The sequence below is a fragment of the Phalacrocorax carbo genome, chromosome 3 (genome assembly GCF_963921805.1).
Source record: "Phalacrocorax carbo chromosome 3, bPhaCar2.1, whole genome shotgun sequence".
NCBI classification, from domain to species: Eukaryota; Metazoa; Chordata; class Aves; order Suliformes; family Phalacrocoracidae; genus Phalacrocorax; species Phalacrocorax carbo.
The window spans coordinates 129,244,422-129,266,328 of NC_087515.1; the positions used below are offsets into that span (position 1 = coordinate 129,244,422).

The following is a 21,907-nucleotide window of genomic DNA, read 5'->3' on the forward strand; positions in this document are numbered from 1 at the left end:
CCCTCCGTGCCACCACGGCGCTGCACCGCACCCCCTGGCACCCCGGCCCTCCTGCGCCGCAGGGAGCCCGGAGGGCCAGGGCGGAGGCGGCGGCGGAGGCGTGGGGAAGGTGCCGGTGGGCTGCCTGTCCCCACAGCGCGGCCGCGTTTCCTGGCATCGCTGCCACAGAGATGGGGGGCCCTGCTCCAGCCCAGGCGGGGCTTGCCTGCCCCCCGCGCCCGCCATGCACGCCGGCGTGCCTTGGCCAGGCAGGGCTGGGCTGGGAGCAAACGCGGGGCCTCTCCCTCCGGCCCTGGGATCCCATAAAGCCCCCGATGCTCCCAGCTTCTTGCAAAGCCTCTGCCACAGGTCCCGGGGGGGGGACAGGGAGGGGGAGGCAAGCAAGGGGCTTGGGGTGCACAAGCTCATGGAGGTGAGAGCAGGGCTTGGGGTGCACAAGCTCAATCTTAGGGGTGCACAAGCTCGTGGAGGCCAGCACAGGGCTTAGGGGTGCACAAGCTCATGGAGGCCAGCACAGGGCTTAGGGGTGCACAAGCTCAATCTTAGGGTGCACAAGCTCAGTCTTTGGGGTGCACAAGCTCGTGGAGGCCAGCACAGGCTTAGGGGTGCACAAGCTCAATCTTAGGGGTGCACAAGCTCGTGGAGGCCAGCACAGGCTTAGGGGTGCACAAGCTCAATCTTAGGGGTGCACAAGCTCAGTCTTAGGGGTGCACAAGCTTGTGGAGGCCAGCACAGGCTTAGGGGTGCACAAGCTCAATCTTAGGGGTGCATAAGCTCAATCTTAGGGGTGCACAAGCTTGTGGAGGCCAGCACAGGCTTAGGAGTGCACAAGCTCAATCTTAGGGGTGCACAAGCTCAGTCTTAGGGGTGCACAAGCTTGTGGAGGCCAGCACAGGGCTTGGGGGTGCACAAGCTCAATCTTAGGGGTGCACAAGCTCAGTCTTAGGGGTGCACAAGCTTGTGGAGGCCAGCACAGGGCTTGGGGGTGCACAAGCTCGTGGAGGCGAGCGCAGGGCTCAGGGTGCAGAAGCTTGCGGAGGCGAGCGCAGGGCACAGGAAGCGGGGCTGGGTGCCGCCCCCCTCAGCTCCCTGCTCCGGCGGCACCGGGAGGCACCGGCAGCGCCTGCGGGTGTCCGTCCTTAGGGCGTTCGGTGCTGGCGTGAGGCCGGGATGGGCACCCACGCCGGTGGGCAGTGTACAGGGTCTCTGGGGAGGATGGTGCTAGTGCTCAAACAGCTCTGCTGTGCCGTGCCGGCGTGGGCCAAGTCCCAAGGGTGGGGCCCCCCTAGACCCAGCATGGGGTGAGCCCGCACCCCAACAGGAGCGCACCCGGGAGGGGACCGGTTGCTCCCCGGCGCTGTGGCAGCAGGGGCCGACGGGGGCCTGGGGGAGCGGCAGAGGTAGAGCCCACTCCGGCACGGCTGTGCGGCGCGTCCGGCGCTCGCTGTCACAGTGACGCAGCAGCACTTTCACTCTCCTTCGCCACGGAAACCGCCGAGCCGTGCTGCTCCTCTCGCTCTGACTCCGCTCCCGTTCCCGACGCCCGTGCTGTGCCATGTGCCTCCGCGGGGGCCGCCGGCGTGGCGGGGGACCAGCGATGCCATCCCCGGCCTCGCTGGCGCGCTCGGCACCGCCGTCTGCCGCGCTCCCGTCGGCGCTGCCTGTCGCACGGGCGCGCGCTCGCGCCCGGCCTGCCGGTGGGTGCCGGTGGGTGCCGGTGAGTGCCGGTGGGTGCCGGTGGGTGCCGGTGAGTGCTGGTGGGTGCCGGTGAGTGCCGGTGAGTGCCGGTGGGTGCCGGTGGGTGCCGGTGAGTGCCGGTGGGTGCCGGCGCAGACGGCGCGTCTCGCGCTCGCGCGCCGCTCTTGTCGCTGCACTCGCGAGCCGGGACCGGCGGCACGTTTCCTGCGGGCGCCGGCACCGCCTGTCGCGCACGGTGGCACCGCCTGTCGCGCACACGCGCACCCCCACCCGCGGGTGTCGGCACTGCCCGTCTGACACGCGCGCGTGCACGTCACAGGCCGCGGCTGTGCCTGTCGCACCCGTTCTCGCTCTCGCACGCACCGTGGGCCACGGTCGTGTGTCGCACTTGCACGCGCGTGTGCACGCAGGGTTGTCACAGGGCCTGGCTCCGCCTGTCTCTCGCACAAGCGTGCACACGCGCCGCCGTCCTGGGAAGCGTGGCCCCACACCCCCGGCGGGGACAGGCGGGAGCGAGGGGGGCCCGACGCTGGCCCCGCACCGCGGCGTCGCAGCACAGGCGAGCTGGGCCGGGCAGCACGCGTGTCCCCTCTGCACAGCGGCCGTCCTCACCGGCGTGGGGACGGCAGCGGCCGGGTGACATCCCAGGATGTCCTTGTCCTAAGGGTAGCATGGCCTGGTCCTGAGGGTGTCATGGCAGGTGCCGTGCTCCTGTGGGTGTCCTGGTCCTGAAGGTGTCATGGCTGTGTGTCCTGGTCCTGAGGGTGCCGTGGTGATGTGTCCTGGTCCTGAGGGTGCCGTGGCTGTGTGTCCTGCTCCTGAGGGTGCCGTGGTGGTGTGTCCTGGTCCTGAGGGTGCCGTGGCTGTGTGTCCTGGTCCTGAGTGTGCCATGGCTGCACAATGACCTGCTGTTCCTCAGGGTGTTGCAGCAGTCATTGTTGGTCCTGAGTGTGCCACGGAGGTGTGTCTTGGTCCTGAGGGTGTCTTGACCGCTTGTCCTGGACCTGAAGCTGCCATGTGTCGTGTCCTGGTCCTGAGGACGCCATGGCCTTGAGTGCCATAACTCTCTCTCCTGGCCCTCACAGTGGCTTCTCCATTTTGTCTTGGTCCTCAGGGTATCATGGCAGTTTGTCCTGGTCCTGAAGGTGCACCAGCATTGTGTCCGGGTCCTTATGGTGTCACATCCTTGCGTCTTGATCCTGAGGGTGTCATGGCAGCGTGTCCTGTTCCTGAGGGTGATGAGAGTGTATCAAGGTCCTCGTGGTGTCACACACTTCTGTCCAGGTGCTGTGGGTGTCATGTCCCGGTGTCCAGATCCTGAGGATGCTGTGTCATTGTGTCACGGTCCTGAGGGTGTTATTGCAGCCGACAAGTGTCGTGGCAGTATGTCCTGGAGCTGAGGGTCCCATGGCCACGTGTCCTGGTCATGACAGTGCCATGCCTCTGTGTCCTGGTCTTCACGGCATCACCTCTTTTAGCCTTGATTCTGAGGGTGCCATGGTAGCATGTCCTCGTCCCAAGGGTGTCATGGCACTGTGTCCTGAGATTGCCACGGTGGAGTCTCACGGTCCTGAGGGTGCCGTGGCATTTTGTCCTGATCACGAGGGTGCCATGGTGGTGTATCCTGGTCCTCAGGGCGACACAGTGGTGTGTCCTGCTCCTGAGGGTGCCGTGGCAGTCTGTCCCGGTCCTGAAGATGTCATGGCATTGTGCCCTGGTTCTGAAGGTGCCATAGCAGTACATACTGCTCCTCAAGGTGACGCTGCCATGTGTCCTAGTCCTGAGGCTGTCATGGTGTTGTGTCCTGGTTATGAGGGTGCTGTGGCAATGCATCCTGCTCCTGAGGGTGCCGTGGCTTTGTTTCTCTTTATCCTAAGGGTGTTGTGGCAGCGTGTCCTTGTCGTGAGGGTGTCATGACAGCGTGTCTGGCTCCTGAGGGTTTCATGGCCTGTGTCCTGTTCCTGAGGGTGCCGTGGTTGTGTGACCTGTTCCTGAGGGTGCCATGGCTGCGTATCTTGGCCCTGAGGATGCTGGGGCTCTGTGTCCTGTTCCTGAGGAGCCCGTGGCTCCATGTCCTTTTTTTGAGGGTGACGTGGCATTGAGTCCTGGTCCTGAAGGTGCCATGGCCATGTGTCCTCGTCACGAGGGTGCTGTGCCACTGTGTCCTGGTCCCGAGGGTGTCGTGTCCACATCTGCTGGTCCTGCAGATGCCATGGCACCATGTCCTGGTCCTGAAGGTGTCACGGCAGCGTGTCCCGGTCTTGAAGGTGTCTTGGCAGTGCGTCCAGGTCCTCGTAGTGTCACATCCCTGTGACACCATCCTGTGGGTGCCATGGCATTGTATCACCTGTTTCTGGGGAGACCTTACTGTGACTTCTTGATATATAAAGGGGGCTTATGAGAAAGATGGAGAGAGACTTCTTACCAGGGCATGTAGCGGCAGGACAAGGGACGATGGCTTTAAGCTGGATGAGGGTAGGGCTAGATCGGACACGAGGAAGAAATACTTCACCATGAGGGTGGTGAGACACTGGCACAGGTTGTCCGGAGCAGTTGTTGATGCCCCCTCCCTGGAAGTGTGCAAGGTCAGGTTGGAAGGGGCTTTGAGTTCCCTGATCTAGGGAAAGATCTAGTGGAAGGTGAAAGGTACTGATGTCACGTCTGTGTACCTTCATCCCAAGAGTGCCGTGGCATTGCATTCCGGTCCAGAACATGCCATGGCCATGTGTCCTGGTCCTGAGGGTGCCGTGGCTGTGTGTCCTGGTCCTGAGGGTGCCATGTCTGTGTGTCCGATGTCCTGAGGGTGCCGTGGCTGTGTGTCCAATGTCCTGAGGGTGCCATGGCTGTGTGTCCTTGTCCTGAGGGTGCCATGGTTGTGTGTCCGATGTCCTGAGGGTGCCATGGCTGTGTGTCCAATGTCCTGAGGGTGCCGTGGTTGTGTGTCCGATGTCCTGAGGGTGCCGTGGCTGTGTGTCCGATGTCCTGAGGGTGCCGTGGTTGTGTGTCCGATGTCCTGAGGGTGCCGTGGCTGTGTGTCCTGGTCCTGAGGGTGCCATGGCTGTGTGTCCGATGTCCTGAGGGTGCCGTGGCTGTGTGTCCGATGTCCTGAGGGTGCCGTGGCTGTGTGTCTGATGTCCTGAGGGTGCCGTGGCTGTGTGTCCTGGTCCTGAGGGTGTTGTGCCACTGTGTCCTGATCCTGAGGCTGTCATGGCAGCATGTCCCGGTCCTGACAACCCATGGAAGTGTGTCGTGGTCCTGATGGCATCACAGGAGTATGTCCTGGTCCTGATGATGTCATGTCCATATATCCTGGCCCTGCAGGTACCACGGCATTATGTGATGGTCCTCGTGACATTGTGACAGCTTGTCCATGACCTGAGTGAGCCACGGCCACGTGTCCTGGTCCTGAGGGTGCTATTGTAGTCCCGTCCCACCCCGGGGCACCCTGCAGCCCCGCAGGCAGCATCAGCCCAGCATGCCTGAGACGCAGGGCTTATTCTTTTCGGTGTAACAGGCGTTCATCTCCAGATTATTGCTGCACCGTGGAGCCGTGTCTCTGGGGCTATGGGCAGTGGTCCCAGAGACACCCTTCGTCCTGTGCCGTCTGCGGTGGGGAAGCAGGGTCAGGGCAGGGGGACTGGATGGGGCTGGTTGCACCAAGGCGGTGCGGCGGCTCCTGGTGGTGGTGGCCGGAGGGGTGCGGGCTGGGGGCACGGGTGGGGGAGCGAGCGGGGACATGCCAGCGCCCATCGCAGCTCCTTTCCCTCTCCTTCTCGGCAGGTGGAAAGCAGTGACACCCCCAAAGACATCGCAGCCGTCCCCAAGTGCCCTGCGCCCTGCCCGGAGGCCAGCCCTGCCGAGCCGCTGCCCAACGGGGACGTGGAGGGGGACGGTGCCCAGTGGAAGGGCGCGGAGGAGGGCGGCGCGAGCCCCAAGGGCGGGCGCCCCGAGGAGGACGAGACGGAGAGCCTGCCGGACGGCGAGACGGGCCGGGCGCTGGAGAACGGCCGCTGCACCCCCAAGGAGGGCCTGGACGCCCCGGCCGATGAGGGTGAGCTGGCCCCTTCCGACCCCCAGAAGAAACGCGGGAGGAGGAAACTCCTGGAGGCCACAGAGAAAAGTAAGACCTTGGCGTTGAGGGCTCCCCGCTACGGGGCTGCGGCTCTGCCCGCGGTCCCACCGGTGCCTGCTGCACCCCTCTGGGGACCCCCGGCCCCCGCCGCCCTGAGCGCCATGCCACCTCCGGGAGGGGTCCGGGCTGCAGCGGCTCCCGGGCTGGGGAGTGCTGCCGGAGGAGGAGGAGGAGGAGGAATGGCTGAGCCCCTCTGTGCCACGAGAGATTTGGGGTGGGGGCAGCAGATCCGAGCAGGGGGCTGCCCTCGCACACTTGTCCCATCACACCACCCTTCCCGCCGGGCTCCGCTGCCCCCCCGGCAGGAACAGGGCGGGCAGGAGGGGAGGTTGGTCCTCGTCCTGCCGGCGCAGCCAGTGCGGGTGCCCCGCGGCACAGGCGTGCCCCTGCCTGCATGCCAGCCCGCTCCGGAGCGTGCCCGCCGCCGCCGGTGCTTGTCCCGCTTCGCTTGGCAGCCCTGCATGTGCCGGCGGCAGAGCGGAAGGCGCGTGCATGGTGCTGCCCCGGTGCCACGGAGGTGCCAGCTCTGCTGCCGGCGCTGCTCTGGGCGTTGCAGGGAGCGTGCGAGGCGATGGGCTCAGCACCGCGCTGCGGCTCAGCCCCGGGCACCAGCGCGTGCTGGGAGCGCCCAGCTGGGAAGCAGCTCGGCAGGGAAGGCCCTGGGGGTCCCGGTGGGCACCGAATGGAGCATGAGCCAGCAGCGGGTCCCCATGCAGCGAAGGCAAATGATGCCCTGGGCTGCCTTAGGAGGGTTGCCCGCTGGTTGAGGAGGCCACAACAGGAATGCTGGGTCTGGTGCTGGGCTCCCCAGTACGAGAGGGACATGGACAGGCTGGGGAGAGCCCAGCGAGGGGCCACCAAGATGGGGAGGGACTGGAGCATCTGTGCTGTGGGGAGAGGCTGAGAGAGCTGGGGCTGCTCAGCCTGGCGCAGGGAGGGCTCAGGGGGATCGAACCTGTGTCAAGGGGATAGAGCCAGGCTCTCCCAGTGGTGCCCAGTGCCAGGACACACTCCTCGGCGTGAGGCTGACACGGGCACAGGCTGCCCGGGGAGGTGGTGGGGTCTCCAGCCATGCGGACTCCGGCCGCGGTCCTGGGCAGCAGCTCTGGGTGGCCCCGCCAGAGCCGGGGACTGGACCCCGGTAACCCCAGCGGGGCCCGGCCTCCACCAGTCCATGGCCATGTCGTGTCCGTGAGTGTGGGTGCAGGTCTGCGTGTGCAGCTTGGGGAGGGCTCCGAGCCCTGTGCCCCCGCCTGCCGCGAGACCCACAGCTCCCCTGCAGACCCCAGCACGGCGGACACGAGGCACCCGCTCCCCGGCTCGTGCCAGCCCCGTGCGCTGCCCAGACACGCCCGTAGTCCTGTCTGGGCAGGGGCGAGCCGCCGCAGCGCCGCGGGCACGGCACGCTGCCGTGCTGCCTGCCGCGGCCCCCGCGGGGACCGGGCTCCCCGGGGCTGCGCCGTGTCTGTCACCGGCTCCCAGCACCGGCAGAGCCGCCGCTCACCAGGGACAGGCTTTTTCCACCCCCGGCACCTTCCCTGGCCGTGGCTGATCACGCAGGAGCGGCTCCGCTCTCTGCAGGTGGAAAGGGGAGCCCAGCTCCGGCGCAGGCCACGGGGGAGCCCAGCACTGGCCGCGGCTGCCCCCCACGCAGTCGCCGGCCTGTAGCCCTCCGCCATCCCTCCTGGCCAGGACATGCCGGGTGGTGGGATGGGGCAGCTTGGACCAGCCATGAGCTGGGATGGGGGGCCGGGATGGGGGGACTGTGCGCTCCCCACAGTGGGGGACAGACAGGCAGCAGCAGAGGGGGCTTGGAGCTGGGGTGTCACAGCACTGGCACCACAGGGTGCTGCGGAGCAGAAATGGGGTGAGAACGAGGGGCATCAGGCTCTGGCTGTTGGGGGCTTCTCCACCTGGATCAGCAGAGAGACCGACTGCCGGCCATGCTGAATGAGGGATGGAGACAAGTAAGGAAGGGCTGGGATGGAGCGGGGAGAGATGGGGCTGGGATGGAGCTGGGAGAGGCAGGGCTGGGATGGAGCTGGGAGAGGCAGGGCTGGGATGGAGCTGGGAGAGACAGGGCTGGGATGGAGCTGGGAGAGACAGGGCTGGGATGGAGAGGGGAGAGACGGGGCTGGGATGGAGCTGGGAGAGACAGGGCTGGAGATGGATGAGCAGGGCTGGGATGGAGCTGGGAGAGGCAGGGCTGGGTTGGAGCTGGGAGAGGCAGGGCTGGGATGGAGAGGGGAGAGATGGGGCTGGGATGGAGCTGGGAAAGGCAGGGCTGGGATGGAGAGGGGAGAGACGGGGCTGGGATGGAGCTGGGAGAGACAGGGCTGGGATGGAGCTGGGAGAGGCAGGGCTGGGTTGGAGCTGGGAGAGACAGGGCTGGAGATGGATGAGCAGGGCTGGGATGGAGATGATGAGGCAGGGCTGGATGGAGAGGGGCGATGCAGATGCTGCTGCAGTCACGAGGCACAGAGCAGCAGCTGAGGGAGCGGAGAAGCCATAGTTGGCAGTGCGGTACAGACAGTTGCGGGGAGCTTGCTGGGCTGGGCATGCGATGGTCAGGCATGGGTCATGGTGCAGCCCCAGAGCCAGGCTGACCACGGCAGCCGAGGGGAGCTGGACCAGACAGGCTGAGACAGTGTGGGTCAGTGCAGCACACCCTGATGTGGGGACCAGCGTGGAATGGGGTGGAGGCAGCCCCGGGGGTGCCCTGCTGCCAGCTCCCCTGCAGGGCAGAGCTCTGGATTCAGAGGCTGGCAGCAGTGGGCACTGGCAGGAGCACGAGCACGGTGCCCTGAGCACGGTGCATGAGCGTGGGTACCATGAACATGGGTGCCGTGAGCAGGTCCAGCTTCGCCTTCCAGTCTCGGGCTGGTGTTCAGGCCTTTCCCCTTGGCATTATGGAGCCCATCCTCCCTCGGCATGACCTGCCCGCAGCGCCCTTGCGCATGGTGCTCATCCTCCTGCTCTTCTCACCGCCCAGGCAGAGCGGCAGCTGCCTGTGTTCCTGCCGGGCAGGTGCTTTCGATCATCTGGAGGCTCTTCCCTGCCCTCCTCTCTTCTCCAGCGCTTCCCTGCAAACGCAGCTGGTGTCTGGCTGGGCCGCCCGGTCCCACCCCTGCTGAAATCTGGGGGAAAGTCTCGGCCGGGGTCCTGCCATCGGTCAGTAGCTCTGCGTCCTGGCCCGTCAGCGCAGCAGAGCGTGGGTCGTGGTGCTGCCGCGGGATGCTGGGACAGGCAGGAACCGAGGCCGGGGGCTTTGCCGAGCCCCGGCCGTGCTGGGCACGTGTGGGATGCTCAGGCAGCGAGCTGCAGCCGTGGGGCCACCGTGGCCCGGCGCAGGAGGGTGCTGCGGCAGCCCTGGCACCGGTAACGGCCCGGCACTGGGCTCTGTGCCCCACGGCCGCGCAGTGGGCACAGCAGCAGAGGGTGCGGGGATGCCGGCTGCATGTCCCCAGTTCGGTCAGTGCCCCCCGGTTTGGCCAGTCCCAGCACCTGAGTTACTGGACCCAGTGACAGAGGGGACCTGCATCTCAGAACAGGCCAGGTCCCCTCTCCTGTGCCTCAGTTTCCCCACCTGAGATCCCCATGCCTGTGGGCAGGGCCAGGAGGACAGGGTGCCCGGGCACCCCCAGGGTGTGCACACACTTCTACCCCTGGCTCGTGTCCCCCGCTGCCCCCCGGCACTCAGAGCAGGGCTCTCAGCCGCTGTCCTGCTCCGGCCTTGCTGCTTCTGGAGCAGGGGACGGCTGCCGTGGTGGGGTCAGGTCCCCGCGAGCCAGCTGCGGGGGACTGTCCCGGTGTCACGCAGGGCTGGGTGGGCATCCGGGGGGTGCTGTGGCTGCGCCCTGCAGCAAAACAGGGCTCGAGTTCAGCCGGCAAGGGGACACTGGGGGTCCTGACTGAGCCCCTCCCTTGCAGCCCACATCTGTGCCGGGGCAGCCAGTGCCCCGCAGCCAGGAGGGATGCCGGCGCCCAGGAGGGAGGTCCCCTTGCCGGCACAGGAACCCACCGGCCCCAGCAGTGCCCGCGGCGAGGCACGGGCGGGTGGGTGCCCCCGCATGCGCACGCCGGCACACCCCACGCTCTGACCCGGCTGCTCGGGGCGCACGGAGGTTTGCAACCCCAGAAACGGTCGGGGTTATTTTTAGCCGCTTTCCTGGCAGCGGCTCGGCGCGTACCTGCAGCGCGCGAGATGTGCCGATAGCACAGGAAGCTGGTGGGGCTCCGCACGCTTCCCCTGCCTGCCCCAGCCCCAGCGCGGGCCGCTCCCCCAGACCCTCCGGATCCCCCAGACCCCCCAGCTGGGGTGTGGGGAGGGGGCACAGGAGCAGCCAGCTCACGTCCCGGCAGCCGGCGACCTCCCGGGAGCACGGCCCAGGCCTCACACGGTGGTGATGGGTGCCCTTCCCCAACCCAGGGCCAGCCCCCAGCCAGGCTTGGGGGTCCCAGGTGGGCCCCCTTCTCCCCCACGGGGGCCAGGGTGCCCTGCCCCATGGCACCGAGCTGATCCCCCTGGCTGATGGCTCCTCTCTGTTCTGTGTGCAGGCAAGGAAGAGAAGGAAGAAAACAACTTTGACACCCTGAAAATGGAGGCAAGTATGTCCCAGGGCTGGGCCCCCACCGGGGCACCCGCAGCAGACGGGCACAGCGCGGCACCCCACCGGCCAGCACGGCGCTCCCCGTGCCCGCAGGAACCAGCACCCCCCGGTCCCCCGGCACCGGCGGCCATGGGAGAGCTGCAGGGATGGGGTCCCCAGCGGGATGGGGGTCCTGGGCTCCTGCACCCCAACACAGCCAGGCAGCGCCTGCCTCTCTGCTGGGGACCGGACAGCACCGAGCCGCGGCCAGGCCGGTGAACCCCCCTCCACCCTGCCCTGCCCGTGGGACGGCGCTTGCCCGGGCTGACCCCACGCCCCCCCGAGGTGCCCGGGCAGAGCACGTCGGCCTGGGGCAGATCCGTGCCCGGGACGGTGCCGGCGGTGCCATCGAGGCGCAGCCAGCCGCAGCATGGTGCCGGGCCCTGGCGCATCCAGGACCTGGTGCAGATGTGGGCCAGAGCACGTGTGTGTGTGTGTGTGTGCACGTGTGCGTGCACATGTGTGTGTGCGTGTGTGTGTGTGCGCACCCGGGCAGGCAGCTCCCCCCGTGCCCGTCTCCCCCGGCCAGTCCCAGCGTGCACAAGTGGGGTGCCCACCTCCAGCCCCCACCGAGCAGCTCGGCTCGTTCCCCCCACCACCATTCCCCAGAGCCCTGCCTGTCCCGGGCCACGGCTCCCAGTGCGCTGCCATCGCCGGTGCCCGCCGCAGCGCTGGAGCCGTGGCCTTCAGCCTCCTCTCTTCTCCCTCTGGCGGCAGGGCTCCCGCGGGCGGCTGCGCGGCGGCTTGGGCTGGGAGTCGAGCCTGCGGCAGCGGCCCATGCAGCGGCACACCTTCCAGGCCGGGGACCCCTACTACATCAGCAAGAGGAAGCGGGACGAGTGGCTGGCCCGCTGGAAAAGGGAGGTAAGGAGCCAGACGCCGCCGGAGCGGGCGGGGAGGGGGGCGCGGCGGCGATGCTGGGGTGGGCTGCGTGGCGCTGCGTGGTCCGAGCACCCCAAGAGACAGCGGTGTCTAGCTGTCTCCACGGCTACTTGTGGCATTGCTAACGACGGCAGGCAAAGCTCCGGCAAAACACGGCACGCGCAGAGCGCTCTGCCGGCAGTGCCGGGGTGACCGGCTGCACGAGGGGTGGTCAGCGCAGGGTGGGGGCCCGGGCGGGAGGCCCCGCCGCAGGGCACCCCGGCTTGTGCCGTGCCGTGCCATGGGGCTGGCAGTGGGGCGGGCGGTCGCCGTGCGAGCACTGCGGCGGTGCCGCTGCCCTGCCTGCACCCGGCTTTCGTGCCATGGCCAGGGCGGGCAGCCTCACTCCCGCCTGCGTCCCCCCCCGGGGGCCACCGTAAGCCGGGGGTCAGGAGCCCGGTGCGCACAGCCGCCGGTGCGGGCAGCGCAGGGCCCTTCCTTCTCCCGCGGGATGTGCCGGGATGTGCCGTTCCTGCCGGTTTCCTGGGGAACCAGCGCGCGCCGTGACGCAGCCGAAATCAGTGAAGCCGGGGGTAGCGGCGGGAGGCTGGGGGGCGGCGGGAGCCCCGGCGCAGGCGCAGGGCTGCGGGCAGGCTGCGGTGCCGCCGGGCGCGCGTGGGGGGCCGTGGGGCAGGGGCTCTGCAGGCACCCGGGGATCTCACGCCCACCGGCGTCCCCGCTGCTCCCCCTCACCCCGTTCTCAGTGTCGTCCCCCGCTGCCAGCGGGTCTCCCTGGCAACAGGTCCCCCCTGCGCCGCCGCCGCCCCCGGCTCTATTTATAGTCCTGCGCTGTCGAGCACCGTCACGCTGGCACTGCGCGGGGACGGGGGGAGGCTGGCATGGCCGCAGCATCCCACAGGGCACGGCTGGCACGGCCACGCTGTCCCCATGGGGCACAGGGCACGGCCACGGTGTCCCCATGGGGCACAGCTGGCGCAGCCACAATGTCCCCATGGGGCACAGGGCACAGCTGGCACGGCCACGCTGTCCCCATGGGGCACAGGGCATGGCCACGGTGTCCCCATGGGGCACAGGGCACAGCCACGGTGGCCCCATGGGGCACAGCTGGCACAGCCACAATGTCCCCATGGGGCACAGGGCACAGCTGGCACGGCCACGCTGTCCCCGTGGGGCACAGGGCACGGCTGGCATGGCCACAGTGTCCCCATGGGGCACAGGGCATGGCTGGGGTGGCTGTGCCAGGGGATCTCGTGGATCGGCTCCTCGTGGGGGGCCGGCACAGGCACAGGGGGGTCCTGCTGCCCCAGCGGGGCTGCCACAGCCGGGGCTGTGGGGGGGTCACCGCTGGACCCAGGGTCCGTGTGCGGCTGCTGCTGGCAGGCAGAGGTTAGCCAGGCACAGGGGGGGCTTGCGGAGCCGGGGCGTGCTGGGGGGTGTCCGGGGGGGGGGGAGGTACCCCCAGCGCGAGCGGGCTGCGTGCCTGGAGGGGTCGTGGTTTGCTGCCCCTGCCCGGCGCGGGGGGCACCAGCGATGCAGGCGTTTGCCTGCAGCCGCGCTCTGGCCGCCGGCAGCACCGCAGCCGCCCCCGGCAGAGCCACGGACGGGCCCCTGCGCCGTGGGCTCCGGCCGCGGGCCGGTGGGGGCTGCCCTGGCAGTGCCTGGCCTCGCAGCCCCCCGGCTGCGCCGCGCCGTGCCGAGCGTCCGGGGTGAACCGCGGCTCGGCACGGCCGGGGAGGCTGGTGGTTGCGGCCGCCGAGTAACAATTTTCCAACACACGGTTCACTCGCCAAAACACATGCGGATTCAGGTCAGCCAGAATCGCTCGTCAGCCAAAAATAATTGAGAAAAAAATGCTTAAAAAAATCAAAATACTTCTTTTGAGGAGTCTCTCATTCTCAAACAATGCTGAATTTAGCCGCGTTCAATTCCTTTATTTTTCTAATAAGAACAAGTGTTTTCTTTTCATTACGGGGAGAAAGCCTGAAACGTTTTCAGGCTGGAGCGGCCTTTTCCCCGATCACAGCTGACAGCCGCCCGGGAGCCGCCTGCCCAGCACCAATTGTCACTTGCCGGTGGTGTCAGCGACGCGGCCCCCGGGGACGGGACATGCCACCCACAGCCCGTGTGGCTCCGTCGTGGGGGGAGCCTTGCCCTTTCCCTCCCTCTGGTGAGCTCCCCGTGCCGGACGCCGGGCTGGCCGTGCTCCGATACGGCACTGGCCGTGCCCCGAAGGGGGTTGGCCCTTTGGGGGTGCCAGGGGCCGTGGGACAGGACCCCCTCCCCAGGAAGGGACCCCCATGGCACGGCCCCCCGTGCCCGGCAAACCTGCCCGGTGCCGGCGCCAGCCCTGCCTTGTCTCGCCAAACTGGAGCCCTTCAGCACCGGCGGTTTCCTCTCTGCGGAGGTCCCCAAACCTGTAATCAGTCACCTCTGGGGCGTATTTTTAGCGAGCGAAGCAGGCTGGCGGTGTCCCGAGCCACCCGCGGCAGGGACACCGGCCACCCGTGCCCCGGTGCCATTTGGGGGGGCAGAGGCTGCCTGGCGGCGTCCCAGCAGTTTGTCTGGGGTCACCAGCCCTGCTGCGACGGGGATGGGGATGGCCTGGCCCCTTCCAGCCTTCCCTCCTCTTCCTCACCCCCCACAGCCTCCGAGGACCATCGCTGCTGCCGGCCAGCACTGGGGCTGCAGCCGGAGCAGTAACGCACAGGTCCGGGCACTGGCCCTGGCCCGTCCGTGCTGGGGCACCCTCAGCTGGGCCCTGGTGTCGGCTGCGCACCCCTAACCCGGTGCCAGGCGTGGGGCAGGGATGGGGCAGGGAATGGGGATGGGGATGGGGATGGATGGGATGGAGATGAGGATGGGGATGGGGCCAGGCAAGGACAAGGACAGGGAATGGGGATGGGGGTGGGATGAAGATGGAGATGGGGCAGGGGATGGGATGGAGATGGAGATGAGGATGGGTGTGGGAGTGGGGCAAGGACAAGGACTGGGAATGGGGATGGAGATGGGGATGGGGGTGGGGTGAGGATGGGAATGGAGATGAAGATGGAGCTGGGGCTGGAGGTGGGGTGGGGATGTGGATGGGGATGGAGCAGGGTATGGGGGGGGGAGTGGGGATGGAATGGAGATGAGGTTGGGGGTGGCAGTGGGATGGAGATGGAGATGAGGATGAGGATGGGGGTGGAGCAGGTGGTGGGGGTGTAGATGCAGGGGCAGGGGCTAGGCAGAGCTGCCTGTGGCCGGAGGGCAGGTGGGCCAGGGTTCGGTTGATTGTCTGGACGTGCGGTCCAGGCTTATCTCTGCTTTAACAACCGGCGGATGGGAGATTTCCTCCCTCTCCTGACTCCTGCCTGTCTCCTGACAAAGCAGAAGCACCCCCCCAGCAGCTTTGTCACCCCCAGGCCTCTGCTGGGGCTTCTTCCCCATTCCCCCCTCCTTTGGCTGCAGCCTTTCTCTGGCACCCCTCGAGCCCCTTCCCATGGCCCCAGCCCCAGGGGGTGCCCCGTGCTCCCCCCACGGCACCGCAGTGCCCCTGGGTGCCCCTTGCCGGGGGGGTCCCTGCCCGAGGACAGCGGGTGCATCCCCCAGCCGCGGTGCATGACCCACCCCATCCTCCTGCCAGGGGTGATTCCTATCCCGATCACTTTATTCCAGGTCCCCAAAGCAGCTTTGTTGCTCTGGCACGGCCGAGGGGTGCTGGAGGGGTCGGGGTGCCCGTGGGCTGCTGTCACCCCCAGTGCAGCTCGCCTGGCGTTGGGGTGCAGCCCTGCTGCTGGAGTTTGGGGTCCCGAGGCGAGGCGGTTTGGCCGAGGTGCTCCCCTGGGCGGGGTGGGGGTTCGCAGGGCAGCAGAGCTCTGCTGCCACCCCCCTCCCAGCCTCACAGCCCTCCGACCTGGGGGACAGCCCCATGCCCCGGGGTGACGGCCATCCGCCCCTTTGTCCCTCCACTCTGCAACACAAAGGGGTCCCGGAGCTCAGGAGCCACCGATCTGCGGGACACCGACTGCCTGGGGGTCCTGGGACCCCCCTGCCCCGGCGCTGGCAGGGAGGGCGGTGAGGGCAGCAGAGCCTGCCGGTGTGCTGGCAGGGTCCCTCCTGGGGTGCCGGGCACCCCAAACATGTCCCATCACAGCCCGGGGCTGCCACCGCGGCTCCCGCCTGGGCTCCTCACTCTGCTCAGCATCAGGGGAAAACTCGCTCCCTAAGACACGCCGCCGTGCCGGGAGGGTGACACGGGCACCCCGCGGCAGCCGTGCCGCAGCTCGGTCCTGCTCCCTGGGTGCTGCAGGAGCTGCCCGCGCCCCCGAGCCGCTCGGTGCTCAGCCTCCCACCCGGGGGTCCCGCAGGGCCCCCTCCCACCCACCGCCAGCGATGGCCAAGGAGAGGGGACATGGTGGAGCCGCCCCCGGCAGCAGTGCCCAGCCCGGCCTCCGAGCACGCGGCGCGGTGCAGGCAGTCCCACCTCTTGGGGTGCCCAGCTGTGGGGGGCACACGCACCCCGGCTGCGGGGGCTGTCCGGCTCTTCAGGGCTGTGCCTTGGCGGGGCCAGAGTCGGGGAACGTCATTTGGGGAGGGTCGGCTCTTGGCTGCGGGACAGCCCGCTGCTGGGGGTGCAGCCTGCGGACAGGCCTCAGCTGGGACCGCTGGGTCCAGACTGGGCCAGTACTGGTGTGGGTGCGTGCTGATGGGCTGAACTGGGTGACGTGTGCCAGACCAGTGCCATGTGGGTCTGGGCTGAACTGGGCAATGTGGTCCCAGACCAGTGCCGTGAGGGTCTGGGCTGAACTGGGCAATGTGGTCCCAGACCAGTGCCGTGAGGGTCTGGGCTGAACTGGGCGATGCGGTCCCAGACCAGTGCCGTGTGGGTCTGGGCTGAACTGGGCGATGCGGTGCCAGACCAGTGCCGTGTGGGTCTGGGCTGAACTGGGCGATGCGGTGCCAGACCAGTGCCGTGTGGGTCTGGGCTGAACTGGGTGACGTGTGCCAGACCAGTGCCATGTGGGTCTGGGCTGAACTGGGCGATGCGGTCCCAGACCAGTGCCGTGTGGGTCTGGGCTGAACTGGGTGACGTGGTCCCAGACCAGTGCCGTGTGGGTCTGGGCTGAACTGGGCGATGTGGTCCCAGACCAGTGCCGTGAGGGTCTGGGTTGAACTGGGCGATGTGGTCCCAGACCAGTGCCGTGAGGGTCTGGGCTGAACTGGGTGACGTGTGCCAGACCAGTGCCGTGTGGGTCTGGGCTGAACTGGGTGACGTGGTCCCAGACCAGTGCCGTGTGGGTCTGGGCTGAACTGGGCGATGCGGTCCCAGACCAGTGCTGTTGTGGGTCTGGGGTGAACTGGGCGATGCGGTCCCAGACCAGTGCTGTTGTGGGTCTGGGCTGATCTGGGCGATGCAGTCCCAGACCAGTGCCTTGTGGGTCTGGGCTGAACTGGGTGACGTGTGCCAGACCAGTGCCGTGTGGGTCTGAACTGGGCGATGTGGTCCCAGACCAGTGCTGTTGTGGGTCTGGTCTGAACTGGGCGATGCGGTCCCAGACCAGTGCTGTTGTGGGTCTGGGGTGAACTGGGCGATGCGGTGCCAGACCAGTGCTGTTGTGGGTCTGGGCTGATCTGGGCGATGCAGTCCCAGACCAGTGCCTTGTGGGTCTGGGCTGAACTGGGTGACGTGTGCCAGACCAGTGCCGTGTGGGTCTGAACTGGGCGATGTGGTCCCAGACCAGTGCTGTTGTGGGTCTGGTCTGAACTGGGCGATGCGGTCCCAGACCAGTGCTGTTGTGGGTCTGGGGTGAACTGGGCGATGCAGTCCCAGACCAGTGCTGTTGTGGGTCTGGGCTGATCTGGGCGATGCAGTCCCAGACCAGTGCCGTGTGGGTCTGAGCTGAACTGGGTGACGTGTGCCAGACCAGTGCCGTGTGGGGCTGAACTGGGTGATGCGGTCCCAGACCAGTGCTGTTGTGGGTCTGGGCTGATCTGGGCAATGCGGTCCCAGACCAGTGCTGTTGTGGGTCTGGGGTGAACTGGGCGATGCGGTGCCAGACCAGTGCTGTTGTGGGTCTGGGCTGATCTGGGCGATGCGGTCCCAGACCAGTGCCGTGTGGGTCTGGGCTGAACTGGGTGACGTGTGCCAGACCAGTGCCATGTGGGTCTGAACTGGGCGATGTGGTCCCAGACCAGTGCTGTTGTGGGTCTGGTCTGAACTGGGCGATGTGGTCCCAGACCAGTGCCTTGTGGGTCTGGGGTGAACTGGGCGATGTGGTGCCAGACCAGTGCCTTGTGGGTCTGGGCTGAACTGGGCGATTTGGTCCCAGACCAGTGCCTTGTGGGTCTGGGGTGAACTGGGCGATGCGGTGCCAGACCAGTGCCGTGTGGGTCTGGGCTGAACTGGGCGATGCGGTGCCAGACCAGTGCCGTGTGGGTCTGGGCTGAACTGGGTGACGTGTGCCAGACCAGTGCCGTGTGGGTCTGGGCTGAACTGGGTGACGTGTGCCAGACCAGTGCCGTGTGGGTCTGGGCTGAACTGGGTGACATGACCTTCCCCAGCCAGCGCCGCCGGGCCGAGCTGGGCCAGCTGCTCCCACACCGGTGCCCGTACTGGGCCGAACGGGTGCAGCGGGGCTGGTGCCAGCCCGGAGCAGCCAGCCAGCCGGTCCCCAGCAGATGCGCTGCTGGGGCGAACGGGGGTCGGCGGGTCCCGCCCGGTGCCAGCGTGGGGGGGCGGGGGGCGGCCGGAGCCCCCCGGGCGGATTCCTGCCGTGCCGGGGCGAGGCCCCCCGGGGCGCCGCCGCCCCCCGCCCCGTCCCGTCGCTCCGCGGCACAAAGGGGCCGGGGGGGCCGCGGCCCCGGGACAAAAGGCGGCCCCGCGGCGGGGAGCCCGCCCCAGCCCAGCCCAGCCGGGACGGGATCGCTGCCGCCGGGCCGGTGAGTACCGCGAGGGCCCGGTCCGGGAGCTGAGCGGGGAGACCCCGGCCCTCCTCTGCCGCCCGACACCGGGGCCGGGCCTGGGGAGCGGGGAAGGGACCGGGGAGCCGGGCCGGAGCTGAGCCGAGCCTAGCCGGACTGAGCCGAGCCGAATGGAGCCGATCCCAGCTCTCTGAGCCAAGCCGAACGGAGCCGAGTTGAGCCGAGCGGAGCCGAGCCGGGCCGAGTTGAGCCGAGCGGAGCCGAGTTGGGCCGAGCGGAGCCGAGTTGAGCCGAGCGGAGCCGAGCCGGGCCGAGTTGAGCCGAGCGGAGCCGAGTTGGGCCGAGCGGAGCCGAGTTGAGCCGAGCGGAGCCGAGCCGGGCTGTCCCCTCGGCGCCGCGCGGCCCCTCCCGCCGCAGCCAACCAGCCGGGCCGGGAGGCACCATGTGACCCGGGGAGCCCAGACAAAGAACCGCCGGCCGTGCCCCGCGGCCCGGCTCGGTTCGGTCCGGCTCGGTTCGGTCCGGCTCACATCGGCCCGGCCCGGCTCGGCTCGGCTCGGTTCGGTCCGGCTCACATCGGCCCGGCCCGGCCCGGCTCGGTTCGGTCCGGCTCACCTTGGCCTGCTCGGCTCGGCTCGGCCCGGCCCGCCGCGGCGTCCAGCCCGCATGGGTAGGTGGCCACCGCGGGGAGGGCGACCCGGCCCGGCCCGGCTCGGCTCGGCTCGGCTCAACCCAGCACTCCCCAGCCGCGGGTATAGGCCGGCCCCGGCCCGGCGGAGCTCGGCCTGTTCGGCTCAGTTCAGCCCCCTCGGTCCGGGCACAGCGCGGGGGTGCCCGGGGTCAGGGGTGCCGCCGGTGGGCTGGGGTCCCCGGCCCGGGGGAGCCAGGCTGGGAGCGGGGACAGCCACTTTCGGGGGGGGGCAGCCTCTTTTTGGGGGGAGGATGAGGATGGCCGCCGCCTCTTTCCCCCCGGCACCTCGGCAAACGCTCCCCACGCCGCCCCCCTCCGAGGGCAGAGGGAAACTGAGGCACGGGAACCAAGGGGAGCACCCCAGGGCGCCGGGGTGGGGGGCCCAGGCCCACCCAGGGAGGCTGCTGGGACACCACCCCGCTGCTTTGGGGCGGGGGGCTGCCCTGGGGGACCGCAGGGCCGTGCCAGGCGCTGGGTGGTGCCGCTGAGTGCGGCCCCCCAAGCTGGGCTGGCCCAGGGCACCCTGCCCACCCCCGCCCGCACCTCGGGGCGCCAGGCGAGCCGTGCCCCGCAGCCCTGCCCCGACCGGCATGTCGCGTCTGTGCCCCCTTCCCCAGGCGGAGAAGAAGGCAAAGGTGATCGCCGTGATGAACATGGTGGAGGATACGCCGCGGGCAGAGCCCCAGAAGGAGGAGGAGGCCAGCCCCCCCGCCTCGCAGCAGCCCACCGACCCCGCTTCGCCCAACGTGGCCACCACGCCTGAGCCAGTGGTGGCCGACGCCGTCGACAAGAACACCTCCAAGTCAGCCGACGACGAGCCCGAGTACGAGGTGAGGGCATGGCTGGCTAGGGAAGGGGGGCTTTGCGGGCATGGGGCACCCCCTCCCCGCCGGCCTCTGACCTTCCCCCCCGTCTCCTTGCCACGCAGGACGGCCGGGGCTTCGGCATCGGTGAGCTGGTGTGGGGCAAGCTGCGCGGCTTCTCCTGGTGGCCCGGGCGCATCGTCTCCTGGTGGATGACGGGTCGGAGCCGGGCAGCCGAGGGCACCCGCTGGGTGATGTGGTTTGGGGACGGCAAGTTCTCAGTGGTAAGTCGCCCCTGTGGGGTGGGGATCCAGGCAGCCCCCCCCCCGCCCCTTCCCAGGCGTCTCCCCAGCTCAGGGACGTCTCCCCTCTCTCAGGTGTGTGTGGAGAAGCTCCTGCCGCTCAGCTCCTTCGCCAGCGCCTTCCACCAGGCCACCTACAACAAGCAGCCCATGTACCGCAAAGCCATCTATGAGGTGCTGCAGGTGAGCACCAGCAGCTGCAGGGCTAGCACCGGCCCCTCCAGCGCCAGGAGGTTCAGGGGGACATGGGTGCCTGCGCAGGTCTGCCCTGCCGGCCCTGGGCCAGGTCTGCGGGAGCAGGCAGCTGGTCCTCCACCCCACTGGGATCCAGCCCTGCCTCTCCTGCCCCCAGCAGTGTCCTGGGGAGCACAAGAGTGCTTCTTGAAAGGGTGGGGGGATCTAGGGGACTCCCTAAGGAGATTTTGGGGGTGTCTGGGAATCTCTTGTCCCAGCCAGGGGTGTCTGAAGGTCTGCTGAGGAAGCTGGGGAGGGGAGGTTGAGGTCTCTGGGGAGTTGCTGAAGTCCTCATGGGGTGATGCTGGGGACAGGGCTGGCTTTCTGGGGTTGTCTTGTCAGTGCTGGGAGGTGTTGGGTTTCTTGCGGGGCGATGTGGGGGAGTATGACTGTGTAGGTCCCTTTGGGGCTGGAGGCTGCCTGGCTGGGCAGTGCAGGCAGTGTCTGGAGCAGCGGTGGGGGGCACTGAGGGCAGGGACCCCCTCGGCAGGGCTGGTGGGTGATGGCTGGGCCTGTGGCTCCCCCGGCAGGTGGCGAGCAGTAGAGCGGGGAAGATCTTCCCGGCATGCCCCGAGAACGACGAGACAGACACCTCCAAGGTGGTGGAGATCCAGAACAAGCAGATGATCGAGTGGGCCCTGGGCGGCTTCCAGCCCTCTGGCCCCAAGGGCCTGGAGCCCCCCGAAGGTGAGCCAGGGGAGGTGTGGGGCCCTGCTTGCAGGACGGAGACCTGCTTGGTGGTCTTGGCAAGTGTCCCCAGGGACTCCTGGCCGTAGGCTCCAGCATCACTGGGGTGGTGCAGCCTTGGGCGGAGGAAGCGCCATGGGGCTGGCAGGTCCTTTGTGGGGCGCAGGGCTGACGGGACCCCATGTGCCCCTTGCAGAGGAGCGAAACCCCTACAAAGAAGTTTACACGGAGATGTGGGTAGAGCCAGAAGCAGCTGCCTACGCACCACCCCCACCCGCCAAAAAACCCAGGAAAAGCACAACAGAGAAGCCCAAGGTCAAGGAGATCATCGATGAGCGCACCCGAGGTACCACCTGGGGGGTTGGGGATGGTCCCACACTCACCCCACCTCCGCGGGGGTTTGCTTGGCTGTGACCCTGCTGGGGTTAGTCCTGGTGCCTGCAGGGCCGTGCTCGCCATGGGGGGCTGTGCAGTGAAAGCTGCTGTGGGCCAGGTCCCCTTCTCTGAGGGGCCTCCCGGGGGTCCCCTGTCTTCACCCCCCTGCAGGGACTGTGTGGAGGGGACCTGGCTGGGGCAACGCTGGCACCAGGCAGACCTCCCCCACCCTGACACCTCTCTCCCTCCCCAGAGCGGCTGGTTTACGAGGTCCGGCAGAAATGCAGGAATATCGAAGGTGAGTGTGGGGCAATGCCCTGCTCCAGGGCTGGGATGCATCCTGCCCCCAGGGATGGGGATGGGGTGGAGGGTCCCTCCCCAGCGGGGCACCAGTTCTGGCTGCAGAGCTGGGAGGCAGAGGGGGCTTGGAGGGGGGGGGCAGGGGGAGCTCAAGGGGCCAGAGGATGGGCATGTCCCACCCCTCAGCCTGGCTGGGAGCAGGGACTGCAGTAGCCATGATGTGATGGGAACTGCCCCAGGTGGTGGTGGGGACC

At 68.3% G+C, this 21,907-nt stretch overlaps 1 protein-coding gene across 1 annotated transcript in view; it reads left to right on the forward strand.

Annotated features, from left to right (window-relative positions):
• The window catches only part of DNMT3A (DNA methyltransferase 3 alpha), a 48,048-nt gene that overhangs the window by 17,813 nt on the left and 8,328 nt on the right, over nt 1–21,907 (forward strand). Inside the window, exons 4-12 of the mRNA XM_064448418.1 lie at nt 5,479–5,818; nt 10,388–10,434; nt 11,197–11,343; nt 19,570–19,782; nt 19,881–20,039; nt 20,133–20,240; nt 20,822–20,978; nt 21,175–21,324; nt 21,607–21,651. Of these exons, the coding sequence (XP_064304488.1) occupies nt 5,479–5,818; nt 10,388–10,434; nt 11,197–11,343; nt 19,570–19,782; nt 19,881–20,039; nt 20,133–20,240; nt 20,822–20,978; nt 21,175–21,324; nt 21,607–21,651 (1,366 nt within the window). The remainder of the gene's footprint in view (nt 1–5,478; nt 5,819–10,387; nt 10,435–11,196; nt 11,344–19,569; nt 19,783–19,880; nt 20,040–20,132; nt 20,241–20,821; nt 20,979–21,174; nt 21,325–21,606; nt 21,652–21,907) is intronic.